This window comes from Ambystoma mexicanum, chromosome 6p, assembly GCF_040938575.1.
Source record: "Ambystoma mexicanum isolate Mex_15411 chromosome 6p, UKY_AmexF1_1, whole genome shotgun sequence".
NCBI lineage: Eukaryota > Metazoa > Chordata > Amphibia > Caudata > Ambystomatidae > Ambystoma > Ambystoma mexicanum.
This window is the reverse complement of record NC_090935.1, coordinates 108,016,199-108,038,698: the sequence shown is the minus strand read 5'-3', so window position 1 is coordinate 108,038,698 and position 22,500 is coordinate 108,016,199. Positions and strand designations below refer to the sequence as shown.

Sequence of the window (22,500 nt, the reverse complement as noted above, 5' to 3'; positions counted from 1 at the left end):
TCTGCACATCCTCTCTGCTAGCGGAGATTTTCTCCCTCGTAGAGAGCGAAGAAGTAGAGCAGCCCCCCCCCCTCCAAGCAGGGGCAGGGCTTTTACTCCTGGATCTTTGCTATCCAGAAGAACCACCATGCGGGCCTGCTAGTGGTGTTGGATCTGTCTTCCCTAAATCGTTACCTACCCTTGCAGAAGTTCAAGATGGTGACAACAGTGCTCATTGCTGACACAATGTGTGGGGGAGACTGGACGTGTTCCCTGGACCTGAAGGACTCTTATCTCCACATTACCATTGTGCAGCCTCACCGGACCTTTCTCAGGTTCTGGGTAATTGGCCTGCATTTTCAGTGCAAGGTTCTGCCTGTTGGGGCTAATCTCAGCTCAGAGTCTTCACGAGGCTCATGAATGCGGTGGTGGCTCTCCTCAGGTCGGAGGGGCTACATGTCTACCCGTACCTCGACGACTGGCTAGTCAGGGGTACTTCTCCGGAGCAGGTTCGGGACTCGGTGGACAGGCTCATCTCTACCCTGTTCGGCCTGGGCTTCTCGATCAACTACCAAAAGTTTCAGTCGTACACAGACGCTCGTTTTTCTGGGTCTGCTGTGGTACACACAGCAGCAGAGGGTTTTCCCCACCAGGGACAAGGTGACAGCGATTTGATCATCAGTCTCCCATTTCCGCAGTAGGTCAATCACCGCATCCTGATGGTATCAACACTTTCTGGATGCACTGGCAGCATGTCTCCTGGTGGTACCGTACACCAGGCTCTGCATGAGGAGGCTCCAGTTGCATTTCATGGATTCTTAGGATAAGGAATCAGGTAATCAGGGGGCCCTGGTCTCCATCCCATAACACCTGGATCATGACCTCAGATGGTGGCAAAAGGAATTGGACATAGAGTACACATTACCACATATTCCCCACTCCAGGGGTTGCAAGTCTCCCTGGGAGTGCACTCAGTGCATGGCCTTGGCTCCCGACCGACTGGCAGAATCAAATCAACAGGCTGGATCTTATGGCTATACATTTGGCACTCAGGTCTTTTCAATCTACCATCAAAAGAAGGTCGGTGTGAATCCAGACAGACAACATGACCTGCATGTTCTATATCAACAAACAGGGGGGCACCAGATCCCTGCAACTGTGCGCGTTAACCCTGGAAATCTGGGAATGGGCTTTCAGCCAGGAAGTATGGCTCTTGGCGGTCCACCTTCTGGGAGAGTCCAACCTGGAAGCAGACAGGCTCAGTCGCCTGGCTGCCGACAATTACGAGTGGCAGCTGAACGGGAGAGTCCTCCAGGAAAGGTTCAGCAGATGGGGTCACCCTACAACAGACCTGTTTGCGACAGCACAAAATCGGACTTGTCAACAATTCGCATCTTTGAGAGGAAGGGGATGCAACTATCTAGGGGTCGCACTCCAGATTGCCTGGGACGGGATGTGGGCATATTCTTTCCCACCCACACCGCTCGTGCACAAGGTAGTAAGCAAGATCAGGAACTGCAGGAACCTCAGGATTATCCTTGGGGGTGCCTCGTGTGAGGGCAAGTATATGTTGTGGACACAGATGTTTGCTTTGGACTTCCGAACCCACACTATCCTTAGTTTTATCTAGGTAGGGAAATTCCACCTTAGCATTGGGCAAGTGAGGCCATTCGCCAATCCTCCTTTTTCGTTAAATAAAAGTGTGCATATTAAAATTTCATTCAGTTGGCTGTGTCTACTTCATGATGCCATCACAGATGTTCTACGGTCTTGCTTTGCTCAAGCTGATAACTTGGGTTGGTGGCTCATTGCACCCCTCCCGACCTCCATTGCAGTCCTTGGAACGGGGGGGTTAATGCTATATTCATGATGTTTGAGCACTCCCGTACCTTGCCACAGGCCTGTAGAAGGTTTCTGTGGTTGAAAAGTGTGTCTACCTCATAGAAGTTGTTAATCAAATTCTCCCATAAAAAAGAGAGATAGGCAAAACTAACACTTGGATCTACTTTGAAAGATCTGAGAAAATATATCTGCTGACCACACTACGGAATAAGAACATCCATTTTTAAGCTAATTCAAATAACAAAAACAAAATAGAAATAATAGAAATAAGTATTTGTACAATGTGGATTACAAACAATCTCTATTCAAAACGTCCTGCATTTTAAACAAATTAAATCCTCAAAATGTTCTCATAGGATGTTTTACAATTTCTTGACAGAAAAAGTGGTTTTGTTTAAGAAAACAATTTTTCTCTCTCTGGCCCTCATTACGACCCTGGCGGAATTCGCGGTGCTAAATGCACCGCGGAGCACGGCGGTAAGCCGCCGATAGCGCCATGGGGGTTGGCGGATTTACCACCCCATGCCGACCTTGGCGGAGCGGTAAATCCCCAATCCCCATTTTGCCCTTCCCCATTCCCATTCTTGCCCCATAGGGTATAATGGGAGTGGGGAAGGCGTTAATTACGCCACCGTAAAGTACGGTGGCGTAATTAACAACGAGGTCCCTTAGCGCCATGGATTTCTCCGCCCGGTAAAACCAGGTGGAGAAAGGCTCCATGGCGCTACGGGAACTCGTAGTAGGGCGGACGGGTCCGCCGCGAATAACGCTGGCGGAAACCCACTCCGCCAGGGTCGTAATGAGGGCCTCTGTCTCGATTTCCAAACACTTGTTATAATGTACCGTCTGAACATAAAGCTGATTCTGTTCTGAAAATTGCTACTGCTTGACATTTCTCCTTGGTGTAAAATATCTTGATAAATTGGTACCCAGTGATAATATTGCAGGAAATAATGACAGAATTTACAAAGAAGAAAAAATAGTGCTGGAATAATAGAGTTGGTATACAATATTGACCAGCAAAAAAATTATTGAATTAAAGGCAAGAATTTGTAACGATGGGGGTGAGTATTAGGTGTTAAAAAAGAGAAAAAACAGATTTGGGTTCAAATGGGGTTACAGCTGGGAGAGACGAGGAGAGTTTAGGAGTAGGAGAGGTAATGGGTGGTTGGAGGGGGGCTCCCCCCCAAAAAAGCTATTTTTACAATGGGCAATGTCACTTTATGCCTCCGCGACCTAGTTAATTGCAAAAATTTGCGCTGTCGCATTGGTGTGTCATAGAACGGAGACTTTGAGTTCCTCGACTCCGTTTGTTAAACTCAAAAAACAACCTGCTGTGACTGCACCATATTACTGCGCCAGAACAAAATAAGTCTGAATCCAGGTAGGGTTATGTGATGGGAAGGTTTAATTAAATTGCCCTATACATTACACGTGTTCCAGCAAGATGCCTTTCTCAAATCAGGGCATATCCAGCATTGTTTCTTGTAACCATTACTGAAGATGTAATAACTGGGATCAATCCCAACTGAAAATGTTGTTTCCGCGTCCCGCGTCGTGGCGAAGTAAATTATAATTTAATTATGTTGATGCAGGATTGCTTAAACCTGAATTCAAATAGTCAGTCTGTATATCACAAGAAAATGTCTTCAACAATTCTTAAAAATAAAAATGTAATTTGCTGAACAGGGTAAAAATGTTTCTCTGTAAGTGTGGATGTTCCTTACATTCCTTTTCCGCTCTAAATGCCCACACGTTATATAAGGCTTAGGTTAGCCTGAGAAACAAAAGAAAATGTAATTCTTAGCAACTATCAACTGTATATGATTGTATTGGCCAAAGTTAAGTATATATATTTTTTACTTTTATTGTAGGACAGGTGTTCCTCATGTCTTAGTTTGTTGTCAATAGTATATTCTGCATAATTAAATATGTATTTTGAATGTGTATACAACCAACAGATGTGGTAAGGAGATCTGGGGGTCGTAAGTAGGCAGTGTGCTAATTTATACCACAAGTTATTTGTTGTGTGTGGGTCTGCGCCATTGGCACCCTTCCACTGGTGCCCCCTACTAAGCATCAGGACACATACATTAAAAACTATAGAATGAAGTTAAGTCCAATGCGCAGATCCAGAGATTTTTTAGAATATCCAAGTTAAAGAACATATTCATAAGCTTGGATGCAAAGTTTATTGTTTATAAATCAGCCGACATGTTTTTCGACCTATCCGGTCATTATCAAGGCTGTACATTAATAAAAATAATACCATAACATAGTAATGAGATCATATGTACAAAAGAAAATTGTGAGCAGATGACATAACATCCAAATTTAGAAAGCTAAAGAAATATCATACCGATATTCAGTGGTTGGTTGAAGCAAGTGAGGGAAAACAATAGTGGTCCGAAGGCAGAGACCGATTAAAAATAAAAGACACAGTTAGTGGGATCTAATTGACCATCATTTATATAAAAGAAAATGAAATCAAGATTCAAAAATGTGCATTTGGGAAGTTGCAACATACCGTGTATCCAGGTGCATGAAGAACACATTTTAAGAGTAATTAGTGGATGGTGAGACAGAATGGCTACCTAGGAAAATAAAGAAAGCCCTTAGTGAAGCAATATTGGTGATGTCTAATTGTAAAGATAAGGGATCGTAACAGTAAAAAACTTACCATCAGATAGAAGTCATTGTTAAATTAGTCAATGTTCTTTCCTAACAAAGAAGTGTAAAGCAAGTATAAAGGCTGTTCCAGCTGTATGTGTAAGGTGAATATTATTGGTAGTATCAAATCCAAGAAGAGAAATGTACCTGTGTAGCAAAAATGCTCTCATAAATAGAGGGGTCCAATCCCCATGTAAGGATAGATATATGGGCCCAGTCCGTGTGTGTAGTGCGAGAGCCAAATGGATTAAATGGCCGCATAGTTGCATAGCGGCTGTGTCGCGCGTGTGACGTCACACGCACGTTTTGCGGGTGATCGCACGCACGTATTGCGGGTGACGTCATGCGCGTCATTCAGTGTGGCCCGTGTCTAATGTAAACAACAACGTAGCCAAATTTGGCTAGTAAGTCATAAGAGCTGTCTGGAAAACATAGAGTAATAAGATGTGGGTATAGCTGAAATGGCTGTAAAAATAAGAAATAGCATGTAGCGTATGTGAGGTTTAAAGAGCAATTTCCCACAGCACATTACGAAGCTTGGAATGGTGTGTGAGATATATTGTCAGAAGCGAGCATGTGGGTGGCAGAAGGGGTAATTGTTATAGAAATACACTCTAAGATGGATAATAACATTTTCCGAAAATCAATGCATTAGTGCAAAATAAAATAAAAGGCGAACAGTAACAATAATCGCACATGAATGATATGAATCAAAACTCAAAAGGAGCAGTGTACACAAATCCATGCAATGTATGTAAGAGCAAAGGTAAATGGTAACAATGCCACTCCTCAATAACATGAGATAATTGCCATAGTGCACACAAAACATTAGTAGTCATATTGATATAAACTATTAGATGTGTACAGATAATAAAGAGAAAAGACAAGTAAATGGAATTGGAGCTAATTAAGTCCTAGCAAGGTAAAAGAAATGCCAAAGGCAATACTTTGGCATCCCTATGTAAGGTTACAGAAGTAACATTGGTGATCACAAAAATTGTTGATGCAATGTATCAATAAGATGATATAGATGCTCACAAAAAACCATGCATTTCATGATCCGAATTAAGGCTGATGGAGGTGCATCTAAAGTGGCAGATGAGCTTACATTCTAGTTGCCTCCATTTCATGCATAGATTGCCACCACTAGTTCCTGTTGCCAAAAAAGGTTTTGTACATTTTTATTTCAAATAATTTTCTTCTTTTCTTCAATTAATCTCTCGACACGTGTTTCGCCATTTTGAATCCAGTGGCTCATCAGGAGAGATAACTTGAATTGTTCCACAAGTCCATTGTTCATTGGATAGTATTTCCTAGTACTTCAAATGGGTCACAATTTGGTGAATAGCTCTTCAAATTGAGCTGACAAAAAAGTCAGTCTGAAATTCGCTCAATTTGAAGAGCTAGCCGATTCATCTTTGGATTTCAAGACCTGAATTCACCTAGATCCCTGTTGGGAGTCCCGTCTATTCTCAGGGGCTAGGCTGTTGATTGCGTTACCTAACATATTTTGGTATGCAATAGCAAGATCATTTGCTGGGGTGAGATTAAAGCCCAGGTCAGATAGTGGCCTTGAAAGCTAATGCCATTGAGTCGGACCTATCCAAGTAACCGAAATTGAGATTGCCTAAAATGATAATTCTGGACATATGCTTAAGGTATGTAGTATCATGTGACTCAGGTGTAGCAATAAATCAGGCATGTTTGGAGGTCGATATACGAGAAAGATGTTGACTGTTGTGTTAGGGTCAACCGCCAGTTTAGCAAGTACCACTTCAAATACTTCAAATACTGGTAGATTGATGCTCTCCACTTGATGTATTTGCAGGTAGGCATCGTATATATCGGTTCTACTCCCCCGCCTTTGATGTTCAGGCGGTCGGCTCTAATGATATTATACCCTGCTGGAAATGCTAAGGAGAGTCCAGGCCTGGCAGCAGCATGCAGCCAAGTTTCTGTGATAGCACAGATGTCGATCTTTTGGGCAAGTACATAATCAGCAACCTCGGTAGAGTGCCTTATTAAGGACTGGGTGTTAAGAAGCACATATTTAAAATTCTACAAGCTCCTTCAACAGTGGATTGTAAGTCGTTTGAGGCCTGTATGCTAGACATTTCATCCTCAACAAGGGTTACAGTGTTAAGGGCGGCCGGGGATGGATAAGTGTTGCAAATGTACTCAAGAGAAGTCGGGTGTTCAGGTCAGTGTCAGGTGTTAACTGTTTTGTATGGTCTGGCATAGTGGACAACTGGCCCAAGTCTGATTGTGAGCGCCAAGTCTTCACCCACCTGATTAGGTAATGTTCCACGGGTAGGGCCATGTACGGGTGTGTCAGTGCTACCACCAGTATCAACCCTATTCGGCAGGAGAGCCATTGCTTTATATTTCTCCATGATGCCAATCACCCTGGCCATGGGCACCAAGTTGGAGGATGAAGCAGTATAATTTTTTCCAAACTATGTTGGAAGCACAGCATACAGAGACTGGAAGAAATTACCTGTCGGGTTATCCGAAAGACTGGAACGCAGAGAATACGTCGAGAACCGGCAAGAACCGGCCTGACGTGCCACTGATGGGCTTAAAAGCCCTGAGGCAATATGGGAAATGACATTCCCACTGATTAAGCTGCACACAGATAGAGTAAACATGTGCTTCGAAATGGACTATGCATATCAAACAAATAAGCAGAGCATAACCCTCCTTCAATAGAGTATTTAGGAGGCTGATGTCAACATTTCTCCAGTCACACAATTTTGCATCTAGACAGGATTACCATGCCGAAAGGAGCTTACTGCTTGGTGACCATGGGCAGCTGGAGCTGCCCGAAGCGTAGGAAGGCAAAGCGAAAGCTGACAGGACACACGCCTAGTCAGCAGACCGAGAGTGAAGCAGAGACCACCACCAAAGCCACCCGGTAAGCCCAGTGAGCATGAATGGGTTACCGGCGCAGTTGAAGGCAAATCATGCATCGCCTTGATAATGCAGTAGAGACCAATTGAGGACATTAATCAAACTGACACAGATGATAACATTGTTATTGAAGGGTCGATGACTCAACTTTTCAAATGAGGAAATAATACATATGCAAACAGTGTTAAATGTGGGGTGGATGCCCAGTGCCTGCGAATAAGAATTGATATAGATATGAATATTGTTGACAGGGTCAGGGATCCAATGTTTCAAAATGGGAACTGATACGCATTCAGATATTGTTGAAAAAGGGTCAGAGACCTGACACTTGAAAAGCGGTGGTAAAATAGATACAAACTTCATCAGTAAAGAGTCTGTGACCACATTTTGGAAAATCATTGTCATGCGGGTAAAGAGTTAATGGAAAAATAAAAGCCCTGGCAGGTTAGTGCCCTGGGCAAACGGTGAGTCTGAGACTCACACCCTGCAGAGGAAGATAAGAAGCGAAGTGATATCCTAGCAGGAGAGTAAACCAGGAGTCCGAAGTGAAATGATATCTGGGCAAGGGAGTACACCAGGAGTGAGAAGACAAGTAAAATCTGAAGTTGTATACTCAAAGGGAAGATTCATACGCCTTTAAAGGACCGGAGAGAAAATCACAAATACCCTGGCAAAATTATAATTATAATTGTTCTTTTATAACGCACATAATATTGGAGACAACTTCTAAGCGAGAGCCCAGGATTCGACCTTGTGTTGTTATCGGTTGTCTTGCTTCCAAGACAAATGCATTGCCCCTGAGCTATCCTCATGGACAGAACAGTACACCAGGGGTAGAAAGAGGACACAGTGTGAGAAATTGAACATTTTACGGAATTGCGTGCTTAAAGAAAACCCAAGCGAAGGCTTGTTCCCTTTGAGTACAGTTGAACTGTGAGAAAGAGACCTTTTTGAATTTCTAGAAGTATTCTAGGAGAAGGAAGGTCCCTTTCCTGGTAGAACATTATTTCTTTTTTGCACCTTAAAACTTTTTTTAAAACTTTGGAAGAAAGCTACAAGTACGTAGGTACCCCTTATTCACATTTTATTGAGTTTAGAGTGTAAGGGTCAGTTTAGGATTTCTGGACACAGGACGCAGGGTTTTCTTTTGTTTAACATCCTGACACAGATGTTCCTTAGTTTTGTTGAGACAGGGAAACCCCTATTAGGTTGAGGGACAAATAGATTTCCCCCAACCCTTCTTATTATTTTCTGGAAATAAGTCTATAATCAACATTTAACATGCCACTGTGCCCAGGTTTTACTCTTGATCCCTTACAGGACGCAATGACTGCAGTAAGCCTACATTGTCAACATTCATTACAAACCTAGTCCTCAACATATGCAATCTGTGTATGCTGAAGAAGGGGGTCTGAGGAAAGGATACTGGGCGGAGAAGTAAGAAGTCAACAAGAGTTCAATGGACGTATAAAAAAACGTACGTGTGGCGGGTCAACCTAGATCTCATTTCCAGGCATGACTATAAGATCCCATTTAACAAGTAACCTCAATCCTCCACCAGAATAGTTCCCACTATAAGAACCCACATTCAACAATGTGTTTAGGATTCCACAGCCCGGGTCGACTCAAATTGCGAAGAGAGCAGCAGGAGTGGATGGGTTTTCAAATCAAGAAAGAATAGAGACACCTGGATGATGCAAGCAGACCCGACACCCGATTGGATTCTGAAATTGGCATCCCTCCAAGTATTACTCTTGGGAGCTGGCTTAGGCTCCTTTAGGGTTATAGTAACTTAGGTGGTATACACCCTGAATCGTACTGACCCTTATGATGATGTAAGGATGCATCCGATCATTGATATCCTGAAGCCAAAGGTACATGTGGTGCCCATCCCTTATTGCTATTTATTGGAATTTGAACAAACTAACAGCTGCATGGAGTAGGCCAGATTCAGTGCCTTGAGTCAAAAAAAGATCCTGCTCAAAAGCACAGGGCTAGCTCTTCAGATCCACTATATATGGCAGAACCTCCCATGCCAGGAAACCTTGTGGTTCCAGCAGCCTCATCATGCTACAAGGCCGTAACCTTTCCTACTACTCCCCCAGATATGGAATCGAAACAATTAAATGCATGGGGGCCAAAGGTATTTGCCAGAGGCAGTTTCGGCTTGCACACCCTAAGCGCTTCTTGCACTTCACCTCAGTACTCTTGTGTTCTCGGGGAACCGTCTGAGTTATCAAGTACCCATCTTCCAGGTGTGTGAGGGCCCATTCCTGTAAATGATGCAGGAATGAAAGGAGATTGAAAATCTAGTTCTACAAACTGGCCTGGACACAACAGATTGTGTTGGCCATGCCACGGTTATGGGAGCAGAGTTACTGCGTCATTACTGGATGAGAACCGCTAACTTTGCCCTTGGTGTCGAAGCTGAAATGTTGGATATGTCAATCAATGGCTCCAGACTTATTGGGACTCGGACAGATCGAAGCTTGGATCCGTGTAAGAGTTCTCAACACACTGAAAAGTAGTTGTGACCCTCAAGCTGTCCTCTTTCTTGTCCTTCAGTCACTGAAGGCTTTCATTTATGTATGTCATAAGGGTTGTTCTTTAATAAATATTTGTCCGTTAGCAATTACACTCAGTGAGTGTATTTTAGATGTTCTGAATGGATGCTCCTTTTACTTTCTTCATCAGTGAACAGTTCTCTCTGAGGGCAGACCTTGAGTTTGCCTAAGGGAATTTCAGAGTTCCACATTCATAAGCTTTCCAGATGCCTCCCTCCTCCCCATCCTTCCGAATGGGAGGATTGGTCCCACAGACTTCATATAAAGAAGGCTCTGGTTTTGTCTGGGTCCAGAAGAGCAGAAATGATAAAAGGATACATTACTTTTGATCTACTTTTCTGGCACTAGACAAAGCTTGCTGATGTTGAAAAGGCCTTCTTATGGAACATGATCTGTCCTACATTGCACACTAGCTATGAAGGAGGACCCAGAAGGCTTAAGGGCCCACTTCTTCAGAGAGCAGACTACTTTTTTGGCACTCGTAGGAAGTGCCTCCGTATTTATAGGTTAGCCACACTCTTGCCATGGGGAGTGCTTTTCAGATGCACGGTGGCGTGCGACCGAGCATGGTTTGGTTGTGCTGCAGAATAATGAATCTGCTAGTGTGGGTGACTTGTCCCTTTGTGCTTCTTCAGGCCCCCATCCTGTTGAAGTCCTAGTAGGGATGATGAATCTCTGGGAGGAAGGCATCCATTGGAAGAACCAGTCGCCTGTGATAATGTTTTACTTGATGGATGCATTCTTCCAGATTCTAGACTAATCATCATCTTCCACCCTCTCCTTGATTGACGTTCCCAAACAGAGACCATAATGCCTCCGGTATACTCTTCGTAAGTCTCTTTAGCATTGAGGAAACAAGCTTTGTGAGAGCATAGGGGATTGAGCCTGGGAAAGGTCACAAGAGTCTTTGTTTATAAAAGATGAGTGGTATTCCACTTCTCTTTGCATCTGGTGGTTTATTGCAGAGGATTATTCCTTGGGGACGAATTTTGCATCCATGAGAAATGCACTATCAGAGGTAAGCAACCTTCCCTCTTGAGCAGTACTTTAAAACACAATTAAGTATGTCTGCATTTCTTCCATGTCAATGCCCAGGCGTAGATCAGGTGCTTTTGCATGTAGAAGTTTGTCCATCTCTCCTGAGACGACAGGATGGATAGATGTCAATGGTAATTCTCCTTTTTTCCATTTTACAGAAAGAAAAGTTTGTAAAACTCTTGGACCAGCTGCACAACTCGCTACGAATAGATCTCTCAATGTACAGGGTAAGTATGACAGATAAATAGCATGGCCTGGGCGAGAGTTGTATTTTTTTCTTTGAAAACGTCTTTACTGGTATGTGATTTCAGATGTATTGCTTTTTAAATAGGCTTTTTGGGGAAATCACTTATGTCTCCAACATAGTCATGTTGCCGTCTATCCCTCACATTGCTTTGGGTTGAATTGATGCCGCTTAGCCATAAAACCGTATCATCCAAATCACTCTACCCGAGAAACAGTGGCAGATTATTTGTACTATGACCAAGGTCTCGCTGAACTCCAGGTTCTGCCTTACGCAGTTCAAGTTCCTTCACCAATCCTACCTTTCCTCCGAACAGCTGCACAAATATCATCCCGATAGGGCCGCCGCCTGTGCGTGCTGTAATTACAACCCAGCTGATTCTACGCACATTGTGTGGGAGTCCCATCACATGTAGATTTTCTGGGAGGGTGTCTCTGCTACTATGGACAAAATGGTCCCAGAATATCCACGGGATTCCCCTGTTGCCTGTTTTCTGGCCTATTTTTGAAGTCCCCACTAAAACGGAGAGGAAACGGTTGGCTATGGCCTCTGTGGTCTCCAGGGCCATAATTGCTGAAACATGGATGAGAGCTAAGCCCCCCTCGGTGAGAGTATGGGTGAATTTTGCTGAAGGTATGTGAGAACCGTGAAACTCTGTCTTCATCCTCCGTTCCTTCAAGCCTTAGTCCGATTGATTATTGGTGCCCCTTCCGTACAAACCTCCTCGAAGTTGAGGCCCATACCGAGGCCTGATGACGCACATGCAGAATGCAAGGTCAATCAAACATATGTCATTGAGACGAGGCTGTTCCCACACATCACTATCATGCCCCCTCGTATTGTCCCCTAACGCTCCTAGATGGGCTAGTCGTCTCGCTGCTCAATTAATGTGACAAGCCTTGTTTCATCCATCTATCATTGTCTGTATATTGTACTTATTGTATTTGAACCTTGTTGGAGGTTTAGCGGTGGGGTTTTAGTACAGATTATATGCATCATGTAATTCTGATGGTTTTTTTTTGTGTAACCTGAATAAAAAGAGATTTACAAAAAAAACTCTAGAAAAACTCTAGAAAAGCCACCCAAACGTCGCCACATTCTTCTGATAAAATTATTACCATCTAGAGCAGCGCCATTAAACTGTGGGAAAACTGACAAATGATTACCAACCATACCAACACCATGAAAGTGCATAGCATCACAGAGCGTGCATAGTGGCACATGAACATTTACGGTCACCACTTGGAAATTATGTGACCTGTGAATATATGTTGCACTCTGGGGGATGTGACAAATCCAAGCAAGGAGCCACTCACCTCTCCCCAAGGAGTAGCTACCCCCTTTTGGACTAATGAAGTGAGCCTGCTATGCTTGACATCCCCCTAGGCGACGGGAAAAGCGAGATCCCTCTGGATGTAACTCCCTCTTAGGGTACAGGATAAAGACAGAGAGGATCTTACGTCGCCATCCATCCGCCAGACGCTTACACCTTTATGTAGGACCTAAGGTGTATGATAACCTTAGGACCTGTGGCGAACCTGAAGTAGGACTCGGACTCCAGGACATGGTTCCACACTGAAGTTTTATTTAAATTAAATAAAATGCCTCCCTATTCCTATTGCTAAAAGGTGTTTCTCTTCCTTCTAAGTAAAAACGTGTGCTAGTCAGGATGTCAACTCATAACAGGCTAACTGGTTCTACCACTAAAAGAAACAAAAATTGGGAGAACGTCTTTTCACCCGGGAGGCTTTCCATGCCTCCTAGCTGACCTCCTGTCCTTCAGTCAATCTTCAAATGTTTGTGCCAGAACAAGGTCCCTGGCATTGGACACCACAGCAGCTTTCAACGGAAGAAATTAAAAAGTATAAAGTCCAAGTCAATATGTTTCTCAGGTAAAAAAGTCACTCAATTCACAATGGGTTTTCATGTGTTCAATAAACTCAATTCAACAAAGTTTTCATTGTTTCACCGAGCCCCCTCCAATACTGCTGTATCTGAAGAACCAACTCTCACTCGAGTCTTCACACTCTGGGTTAGCGTGGCCGTTACACTTTTCAGTTTATGGCTATCTTGGCCTTAATAATATCAGTCCTCGTGACCTTCGGGGCACCATAACCCTTGTATAGACTATTCACGGGGTCTCTTGTCTGTGTCTTTTGCTCCTTATAGTGCTCTTGGCATTCAAAGTTGACGTCAGTCCTCATCTCCTTTGGGACACATTGGCCCTTATACAGGTTATTTATGGGTTCTCGAACACCTGGGTTTCTTGCCTTGTTCAGAGCACCTTGGTCCCTGCTCAAGTTGCTCACTGGCTAACCTGATGGTGACTTATCCAGGGTTTCTGCTTCCCCAAAGAATTAAACTGCCGACTTCCCTTGTTCCTGTGTGGCCCGTATATCTGGTCTCTCGCAGTGCTTCCGTCAGGGAGGGTTGGTGATGCTGCTCTGAGTTGTTTGTCTCTGCCTGCCATGGCTGCCGTCTCAGGACCTCGTCTGTGCTCTGGGCTCTATGGCTTTCTGTTTCCCACAGTACGAGGGCTGAAGAGCTTTCGCAGCCAGCGTTCCTGGCTTCGGCAGAGTTTCACAGGCTCCTGGCCCACCATGTACTTTCTGTGGTCCTGCCTCAGAGACGTGTTTGTTCCTTTTAATGGCCTGCTGTGCTTATGACCCAAACATTACTCTGTTGTTCTGGAAAACTGAAGAAAGTCAAAAAGAATAGCCTCCTGGAGGCACGCCATCTCAGGAGCCAACCAGAAGGAATGAACACAGTTAAAGTATGTTGCAGCGCACAGAGGAGGTATGGCCGACAGGAGAGAGAATGCCAAGGAGGCATCCCTGGCCTCGGTGTGCATTTGGCGAGTGTAGCAAGAACTCGCGCATGGGTAACTGGATACATCTGGCACTGCCAAATGCGCAAGAGCAGAGACGGTCAGAGAAGACGCTCCCACCGGTCCTTACTTGGTCTCTGTGCAAGAAGAGAAACCTGCGACCGATGCAGAGTCCAGTTGATGAGTCGAATAAGCAGCTCTGGGGAGAGAGAAATGCTGGAATTACTGCACAACACTCCTGAGGAGCACCGCCCATAAAAGCAAGTACGCAGTGGCTCCATTGGACTGGGAGGCAGGTGGCACGCCAAAGGAGACACTCGCCCCAGATCAGGGAAAGAACAAAGAAGCCCCATGGTGGGGTGAGAGAAAGAGACAATCACTGCAGTGGGGAGAGCACTGGCAAGCCCCGGAGCGGGGAGAGAGAAAGAGCAGGCCCCTGCGTGGGGAAAGAAGGAAGACATCTCAGGGTGGAGAGTGAAAAACAGAGGAGCCCCAGGGTGGGGGGAAAGAGATTGAAAGGACCCCAGATCCACGGGGAGAGCAAAGCAGAGGAAAGGCCTCCCGAAGGGAGAAAGACTGTGAGAAACATGATTTGAAAGAGAAACAGAGACACCTGGCTGGATTGAGGGAGCACTTCAGTAGTACACAAACTGTATGCTTGCGATCTGTGAACATAGACAAGGGTCTATTGTAGAGACACATGGATAGGCGTCAGAAGCCAGCAGCCATTCCTTACATTCGGCAATGCCCAAAAGTATGTCTTGGTTGTTTTATGTTTTTCCTTAGAGTAGCAGGGAGAGAAGCTAGGTTAGAATAGGATTCTGGACAGCGGTCTTTAATTATGTTTAGCTGTCTTGACACCCTGACGAGCACTCACAGGCTTAGGAAAAGATTAGGTCTTTTGATTGTGAAGAGAGAATTAAACATATGCAAACCATGCCTCCTTGTCAGTCTTTTGATTCTCAATTACCACAGAACATACATAGTCAAAACTAAATCCCAAAGCACTACTCTGCCTCCCATCGCCCTCAGACTGCACCCCTATAAAAGAAATCAAGGTTATTTCTGTTTCCAGAGAAAGTCTGCTGCTAATAGAATATTCATTGCGCACACTTTCTGCCACGCCCATTAGACACAGTATTGGGCCCTGTAGGAGGTGGCAGTAGCCTGAAATTCGTCATTTGCCCCTCATGGGTAAACCTCAACTTTTTTCAATAAAGTCCATGGGACATCGCATCACCCAACATTTGTGTGGTTCGATTTTTCCATAGAAGTAGTTCCACCATCCCTATTTTTTGAGCAAACTTTGATTGCTAAAACGTTACCCAATCTAAAAACACAATGAAAACTGCAGTGGAAGCAGTGAATGCTAAAATACAGCCGAGCAGCGCGACACCATGAACACGGCACCACACATCAATGTGAATATTGACTGCTAAAAGATGACTTGAAGTATCAAAGCCATGAACTCTGATTCATATTGCTGCTGGAGCAGAGAGCTAAGCTGTCACCAACCCTAGGAACAGCGTGGAAACCAAGTGGTGTTCTGCTCTTCATGGAGTATATGGACAGACAATACCTCAGTGGCCTTGAAATAGCAGACGGCGACAAGTGTCTGGTACATGTTTATTACCTATCAATTGCAGTGAAAGGAGCACTTGTCATCGAGGACTTTACTACAATATATTAAGCTCTTCAAGCTACAAATCACCAAACCCCTTAGGGGGAGGTGGGTTGTTTGGCTGTGAGGCCTGTTGTCCAACGCAACCGTGGATGGAAAGTTTTATGTTCAACAGTTTATCAGAATCTGAATCAAATTAATCTTGTGGTTGGCAGAGATTTCAATATCGCACTGTATCCCCTGTTAGATAAAAGTATGGTCTCTGTGAGCAACGAAAACAAAATGAAGCAGGAAGCCGATAGATGTTATAGACGAATGTGGCTTACAAGATATATGGAGAATTCAACGCCCCCAGGACAGGCGTTACACATTCTATTCAGGGCGTCATAAAATGTTCTCACGCATAGCCTTGCTCCTTACCTCAAGGGTCTGTACACTAAATTGTGGTCAAGCACAATAAATACTATCCTGATTTGAGATCATGCGCCATTGTCGTTCGATATGTCTTGGTCATTCCCATTGCCGATGATGCGTTCTTGGAGATTGAATGTCACTGTATTAGAGGATCCGGGGCTGGTGGACAAAATAGTGTATAAGGCCAAGTTCACGGTGGAAAGAAACTGGACAGTAGAAGTAGCAGTGCTAAGTGTATGGGAGGCTTTCAAATGTTACATGAGAGGCATGTTGATGGGCCTGTCCAGTAAAAAGAAGAATAACCGAGTATTGGAAGTAAGGAAACTACTGGAGGAAATGGAAGAAATTGAAAAATGCACAAAGTTAAAACATAAGGCGGAAATATTGTTCAGCACTAACAGTCAAACGAAGGAAGTTTGAGAAGATTCTTTCAGAAAAGAGAAGAGTACAATTGTTCAAAACTAGAAGTTATTACTATGAAGGAGGAGAGAAATGTGATCGCCTTCTGGCGCATCGTCTGGAGGAATAACTGTCGAACCGTCATGGATCAACAATGAATTTAAAGAGTTCTACCAAAGATTGTACACAACAAATGCACAGATTGGCAAGGCCTGCTTAATAGATTACATAGAAAGCTGCCACCTTACAAAGTTAAAACCTGAATCTAGATCAGTTCTGGAAAAGAATTTAGATATTGAAGAACTTAAAAGGGCAGCATGTCAACTAAACGTGGGGAAATGCCCTGGGCCTGATGGATTCCCAGCAGAATTTTACAAGATTATGCCTGATGAAGTGTATGCTCTGATGCTGAAAATGTTACAAGCCTCACAGAAAAAGGTTATGCTCCCGCCGTCCACTCGAAATGCAACCATCGCCTTATTTCTAAAAGCTGAATATGAGTAGTTATAGGTCCATAAGTCTTATCAACACAGCCAATACAATATTAGCCAGGGCCATCGCAATGAGACTAGCGAATATACTACCGTGAATTATTGGCCAAGAACAAGTTGGATTTGTAAAAGGGAGAAACGATTTGAAAAACATGTGCAGACCGATTTTGACCCTATTTGAAAGTAAGCTTTTACCTAATGAGGTGGCAGTATTATCATTAGATGCTGAAAAGGCGTTTCATCGCATTGATTGGGAATATTTAATGACCACCTTGGAGGGCTCAGGTATGGGAGAAAATCTACTTGGCTGGATCAAGCTGCTTTATTCAAGATCAACTGCGTGCATTTCTACAAATGGGTTTTGGTCCGACAGCTTTGAATTGAGCAGAGGGACACGCCAACGGTGCCCTCTTTCACCGTTACTTTTTGCATTAGCAGTGGAACCGCTGGCAGCAAAAATAAGAGGGGATCAACTGAGTCTAATTCGGGTAAGCCTCGCAAAAACTATAGCTATACGCGGATGATATGTTGTTGGTGTTACAAGGAGTTGCAACATCAGTCCAGGCTACTATGGACCAAATCACTCTCTTTCATAAATATTCCGGATATAAAATAAATTGGTCAAAATCTGAAGCAATGCCTGCATTGAAGATTTGTACTAGCCAACAGCTGATCTTGTTCAGCTTCAAATTGTGTCCAGAAAAAATGTGGTTCCTGGGTATTTGGCTGCCAAGGAATGTGGATCAAATGATGGTGTTTAATATGCACCACACTATTGAATCTTTGGAAAAGGACCTGCGCCTATGGAATGAATAAAATTAGATCTTTGGGGACGAGTGAACGCTATCAAGAAGACTTCGGTCCCTCAAATTAACTATGTCCTGAGTATGATTCCATTGACTACAAGAAAGAAGCAAATGAGGAAAATGGAGTCTCTAATACAAACACTCTTGTGGGACGGCCAGCAACCACGTCTAAAGCTCTGGAAATTACAGTTATCCATGGAAAATGGTGGATTGGCTTTGGAAATTATCATTTTAACCTATGGTGCCAGATATTTGCTTCCGTTCATTGAGAACTCATCGAATGTTTGGACTCAAACAGAAACCAGTAGATGTACTCGACTCTCACCAAGGGCATTGATGTCGGAAAATGCACAACGGTGGAACACATATGCTCCTACAAAATTTTTAAGGGAATGTTAGAAAGGGCTTTTGAAAACTAGTAGTAAAGGGGTTTTCTGCCCAAACAACTGCTCTCTTTGGTTAAATCCGGATGATAAACTGGAGGGGAAAACATTGTTTTGGCCCAATTGGTTTTTAAGTGGCATTCAATGGCTGAGTGACCTTTTCAAGGAAGGACAATGGCTCTCCTTTGAAAGATTGAAAACTAAAAAAAACCTTGAAAATGTCAGATACGGAGAATATAGGAAGCTGAACAAAGCAGTGGGGTACGAGATACAGGAGTCATGCAAGGACTGGATGGATTGGTTGCATGATTTCAAGCAGAATGGTCACATCGCTTCCAAAGTGTACAAACGCTTTTAACAGTACAAGGGAAAACCTACTAAAATGGTCAGAGGTTATAAACTCAATAGTTGTCAGTGAATAGATGGAACAATATTTGCAGGAATGTGGCTTTGTCCTCGATGAATATAGGAGAAAGAGCAATACAAATTAAGCTATTGAACAGGGTGTATTGGACTCCCCCGAAACTGTATAAGAGGGGCTTGTTAATGTCTGAGGCATGCTGGAGATGCAAACCTAGGGTGGGATCCTTCGAACACACATGCTATGGGAATATGGAACTGTGAGGGATTTAGAGTTTTAAAGATTGATGTGGAGTATGACTTTGAGAGTATTATTCTCCTGGAGGAAGAACGGATATAAGGTCTCGGAGATGCTGGTTCTTTAGAGCTGCTCTATCTGCTAACAACATTATCTTAAGGAACTGGAAAAGTGTGCCAACACCATCTGTCTCAGAATGGTTGGAGGACTTGGTACAGATGTCAATAATTGAAAGGTTGCTCTTGTGCAGACATAAAAAAAGCAAAGAGACTTAGATGAAGGTACCTGGGGTAGATTCCTGGACTTATAATGTTAGCTTCTCTACATGACTATGTTCATAGTGTTGAATGGGCGGCTGTTTTACTACACTTGTGATTATATGTACCTGTGTTTTGTAATATGATGACGGTCAAATCCTAAATGGCTTAGAAAAACCAAAGCGTGTGCTAACACCTTTTGAAAAGGTGCAGCCTGGAGTTCTGGACACTTACATCCATCACATGTCCGATCTGCCAGCCTGTTCTACTGCACAACTGCATATGTGCTCGTCAGTTCCTTTGCCTTTAGTGATAGTGGAAACGTTGGATTTGTGCAGATTGTCTGTCGTCTCTGATTTTCCGCTGCAGGACCTTTTTCAGTGGGATTGTTTATTTTGTCTCTTTACAATGGTGTCTTAGCTTAGTGAGGAGAGCATAGTTTTTTTTTTTTAAATTAGGGGATGGGGGCGTCTTCATGTATTTAGCTGTTACCTCTCTTTGAAACTCAGCTTAATATTTTTGTTGCAGCCACCCATCGCCGATCGCCCTTTCACTCCTCCTTTCCATGACTTCTGTGGTGGGCAATACCTGTATGTCCGCTCTGCTTTTTCTCCTCCTCTCTGTCCCTTAGAAAATGTGGCCCCGCCATGGACCTGTTGCCACCCATCTGAGCCCACTCTCTGCACAAACAGTTGTTAAGTTTATGCTTTGGAGTCAAAACATACAGGTGGGTTTCATAAGTCTTTACTGGGCTAAGTCTACAGGTAAGTACATGAGGATAATAAGGTAAAATACATAGGCAGGGAGAGACATCCACCGGCCCCCTAGTCCATGAAGGTGGAGGTCCCAGCTGTTATTCTAGGAACACTCATGCACAGTAGAACACTCATGCACAGTAGAACACTCATGCACAGTAGAACACTCATGCAAGTTCCAGTCTAAACATTTTACATCAACACTCCAGTCACGACCCAAGCACACATACCTTGGATAGGGAGCAGGTCAAAACCTAACAATTGTCTCTCTGCCTCAGCATCATGGGCTTGTGTTTGGCCACACCTTTTGTTAATTTCCTTTTTGGAATCCACTGTTGGCACCACTCCTTTTTGAGCCCTGAGATGGGTACTAATCACGATAATGGGCCTTGGTTGTAGGCTCTGTCAGCGTAATGGCACACCAGGACATGACCTCGGGACAGCAGGCCATTATGAGTTGGCACAGCTCTGCCCCAATGCCGTCACAGCCACACAGACCATGGAACCGGGTTAGAATGCTTGTTGCTCCCACATCCCATCTTGTTGGCCCAATCTACAGGCGTGTTAGGGCTTATAACCCTGCTATTGCCCTGGCCAGACAGCTGGTGATGGGGAAAAGATATTGTGACCCCCATCCGCCTTGTCGCCCATATCCTGCTCCGCCACATCCCCTTCTGGAATCAGACCGCACTTCCCCAATATAAATTCATGCACTACTGTGATCTTGCTCCAAAGTCTCCCAAATCAATGTGTGCCCGCTTCTGCTTTTATTTCTGTGTGACACAGTGTAATACTTCTGCTCCTAGGGGCCTCAATGTATATGTGTGGGCTAATGTGGTTTTACTCCCAGACACCCCACTTAACTCATGTATTTGGCTCCAGATGTGTGTAGCTCCTAGAGACCCAACTCTGTCTTCTGTGATCTGCACCTAGGAATTCCTCTTGTGTGATATGCCTCATTTTCTCCCACAGTCCATGTGCGAACTTCTGCTGCCTGCTCCTGTATTGCATTCCCTCTTCCCTGCAGGTGCCCGCTCCGTTTCAGGGCTGCTTGCTGCTGACTGCTCCTGTATTGCATTCCCTCTTCACTGCATGTCCCCGCTCTGTTTCAGGGCTTCTTGCTGCTGCCTGCTCCTGTATTGCACTCCCTCTTCACTGCATGTCCCTGCTTTGTTTCAGGGCTGCTTGCTGCTGCCTGCTCCTGTATTGCATTCCCTCTTCCCTGCAGGTGCCCGCTCTGTTTCAGGGCTAACTGCTGCTGCCTGCTCCTGTATTGCATTCCCTCTTCACTGCATGTCCCCGCTCTGTTTCAGGGCTGCTTGCTGCTGCCTGCTCCTGTATTGCATTCCCTCTTCCCTGCAGGTGCCCGCTCTGTTTCAGGGCTGCTTGCTGCTGCCTGCTCCTGTATTGCATTCCCTCTTCCCTGCATGTCCCCGCTCTGTTTCAGGGCTTCCTGCTGCTGCCTGCTCCTGTATTGCATTCCCTCTTCCCTGCAGGTGCCCGCTCTGTTTCGGGGCTAACTGCTGCTGCCTGCTCCAGTTTGCATTCCCTCTTCCCTGCATGGCCCCGCTCTGTTTCAGGGCTGCTTGCTGCTGCCTGCTCCTGTATTGCATTCCCTCTTCACTGCATGTCCCCGCTCTGTTTCAGGGCTAACGGCTGCTGCCTGCTCCTGTATTGCATTCCCTCTTCCCTGCATGTCCCCGCTCTGTTTCAGGGCTGCTTGCTGCTGCCTGCTCCTGTATTGCATTCCCTCTTCACTGCATGTCCCCGCTTTGTTTCAGGGCTGCTTGCTGCTGCCTGCTCCTGTATTGCATTCCCTCTTCCCTGCATGTCCCCGCTCTGTTTCAGGGCTGCTTGCTGCTGCCTGCTCCTGTATTGCATTCCCTCTTCACTGCATGTCCCCGCTTTGTTTCAGGGCTGCTTGCTGCTGCCTGCTCCTGTATTGCATTCCCTCTTCCCTGCATGTCCCCGCACTGTTTCAGGGCTTCTTGCTGCTGCCTGCTCCTGTATTGCATTCCCCCCTCTTCACTGCATGTCCCTGCTCTGTTTCAGGGCTGCTTGCTGCTGCCTCCTCCTGTATTGCATTCCCTCTTCCCTGCAGGTGCCCGCTCTGTTTCAGGGCTTCCTGCTGCTGCCTTCTCCTGTATTGCATGCCCTCTTCCCTGCAGGTGCCCGCTCTGTTTCAGGGCTGCTTGCTGCTGCCTGCTCCTGTATTGCATTCCCTCTTCACTGCATGTCCCCACTCTGTTTCAGGGCTTCCTGCTGCTGCCTGCTCCTGTATTGCATTCCCTCTTCACTGCATGTCCCCGCTCTGTTTCAGGGCTGCTTGCTGCTGTCTGCTCCTGTATTGCATTCCCTCTTCACTGCATGTCCCCGCTCTGTTTCAGGGCTGCTTGCTGCTGCCTGCTCCTGTATTGCATTCCCTCTTCACTGCATGTCCCCGCTCTGTTTCAGGGCTGCTTGCTGCTGCCTGCTCCTGTATTGCATTCCCTCTTCCCTGCATGCCCCCCGCTCTGTTTCAGGGCTAACGGCTGCTGCCTGCTCCTGTATTGCATTCCCTCTTCCCTGCATGGCCCTGCTACCACAGCCAAACTGGATGGATGCTCCAAGTTGCCTTACTGGGCTGTACACTAACCGCTCCATGCACACACTTCCTTAGCTTCTGCATTCAAAGACACTATATACATACCTCTGACACAGGA

General features: G+C 45.0%; 1 protein-coding gene across 5 annotated transcripts in view; it reads left to right on the top strand.

The window, feature by feature from the left end:
* LOC138511252 (protein unc-13 homolog B-like) overlaps window positions 1–22,500 on the top strand; it is a 2,171,549-nt gene that overhangs the window by 1,660,209 nt on the left and 488,840 nt on the right. For all 5 annotated transcript variants that reach the window (XM_069626798.1, XM_069626797.1, XM_069626799.1 and 2 more), the window contains one exon: window positions 11,162–11,230. In XM_069626798.1, coding sequence (XP_069482899.1) covers window positions 11,162–11,230 — 69 coding nt within the window. The remainder of the gene's footprint in view (window positions 1–11,161; window positions 11,231–22,500) is intronic.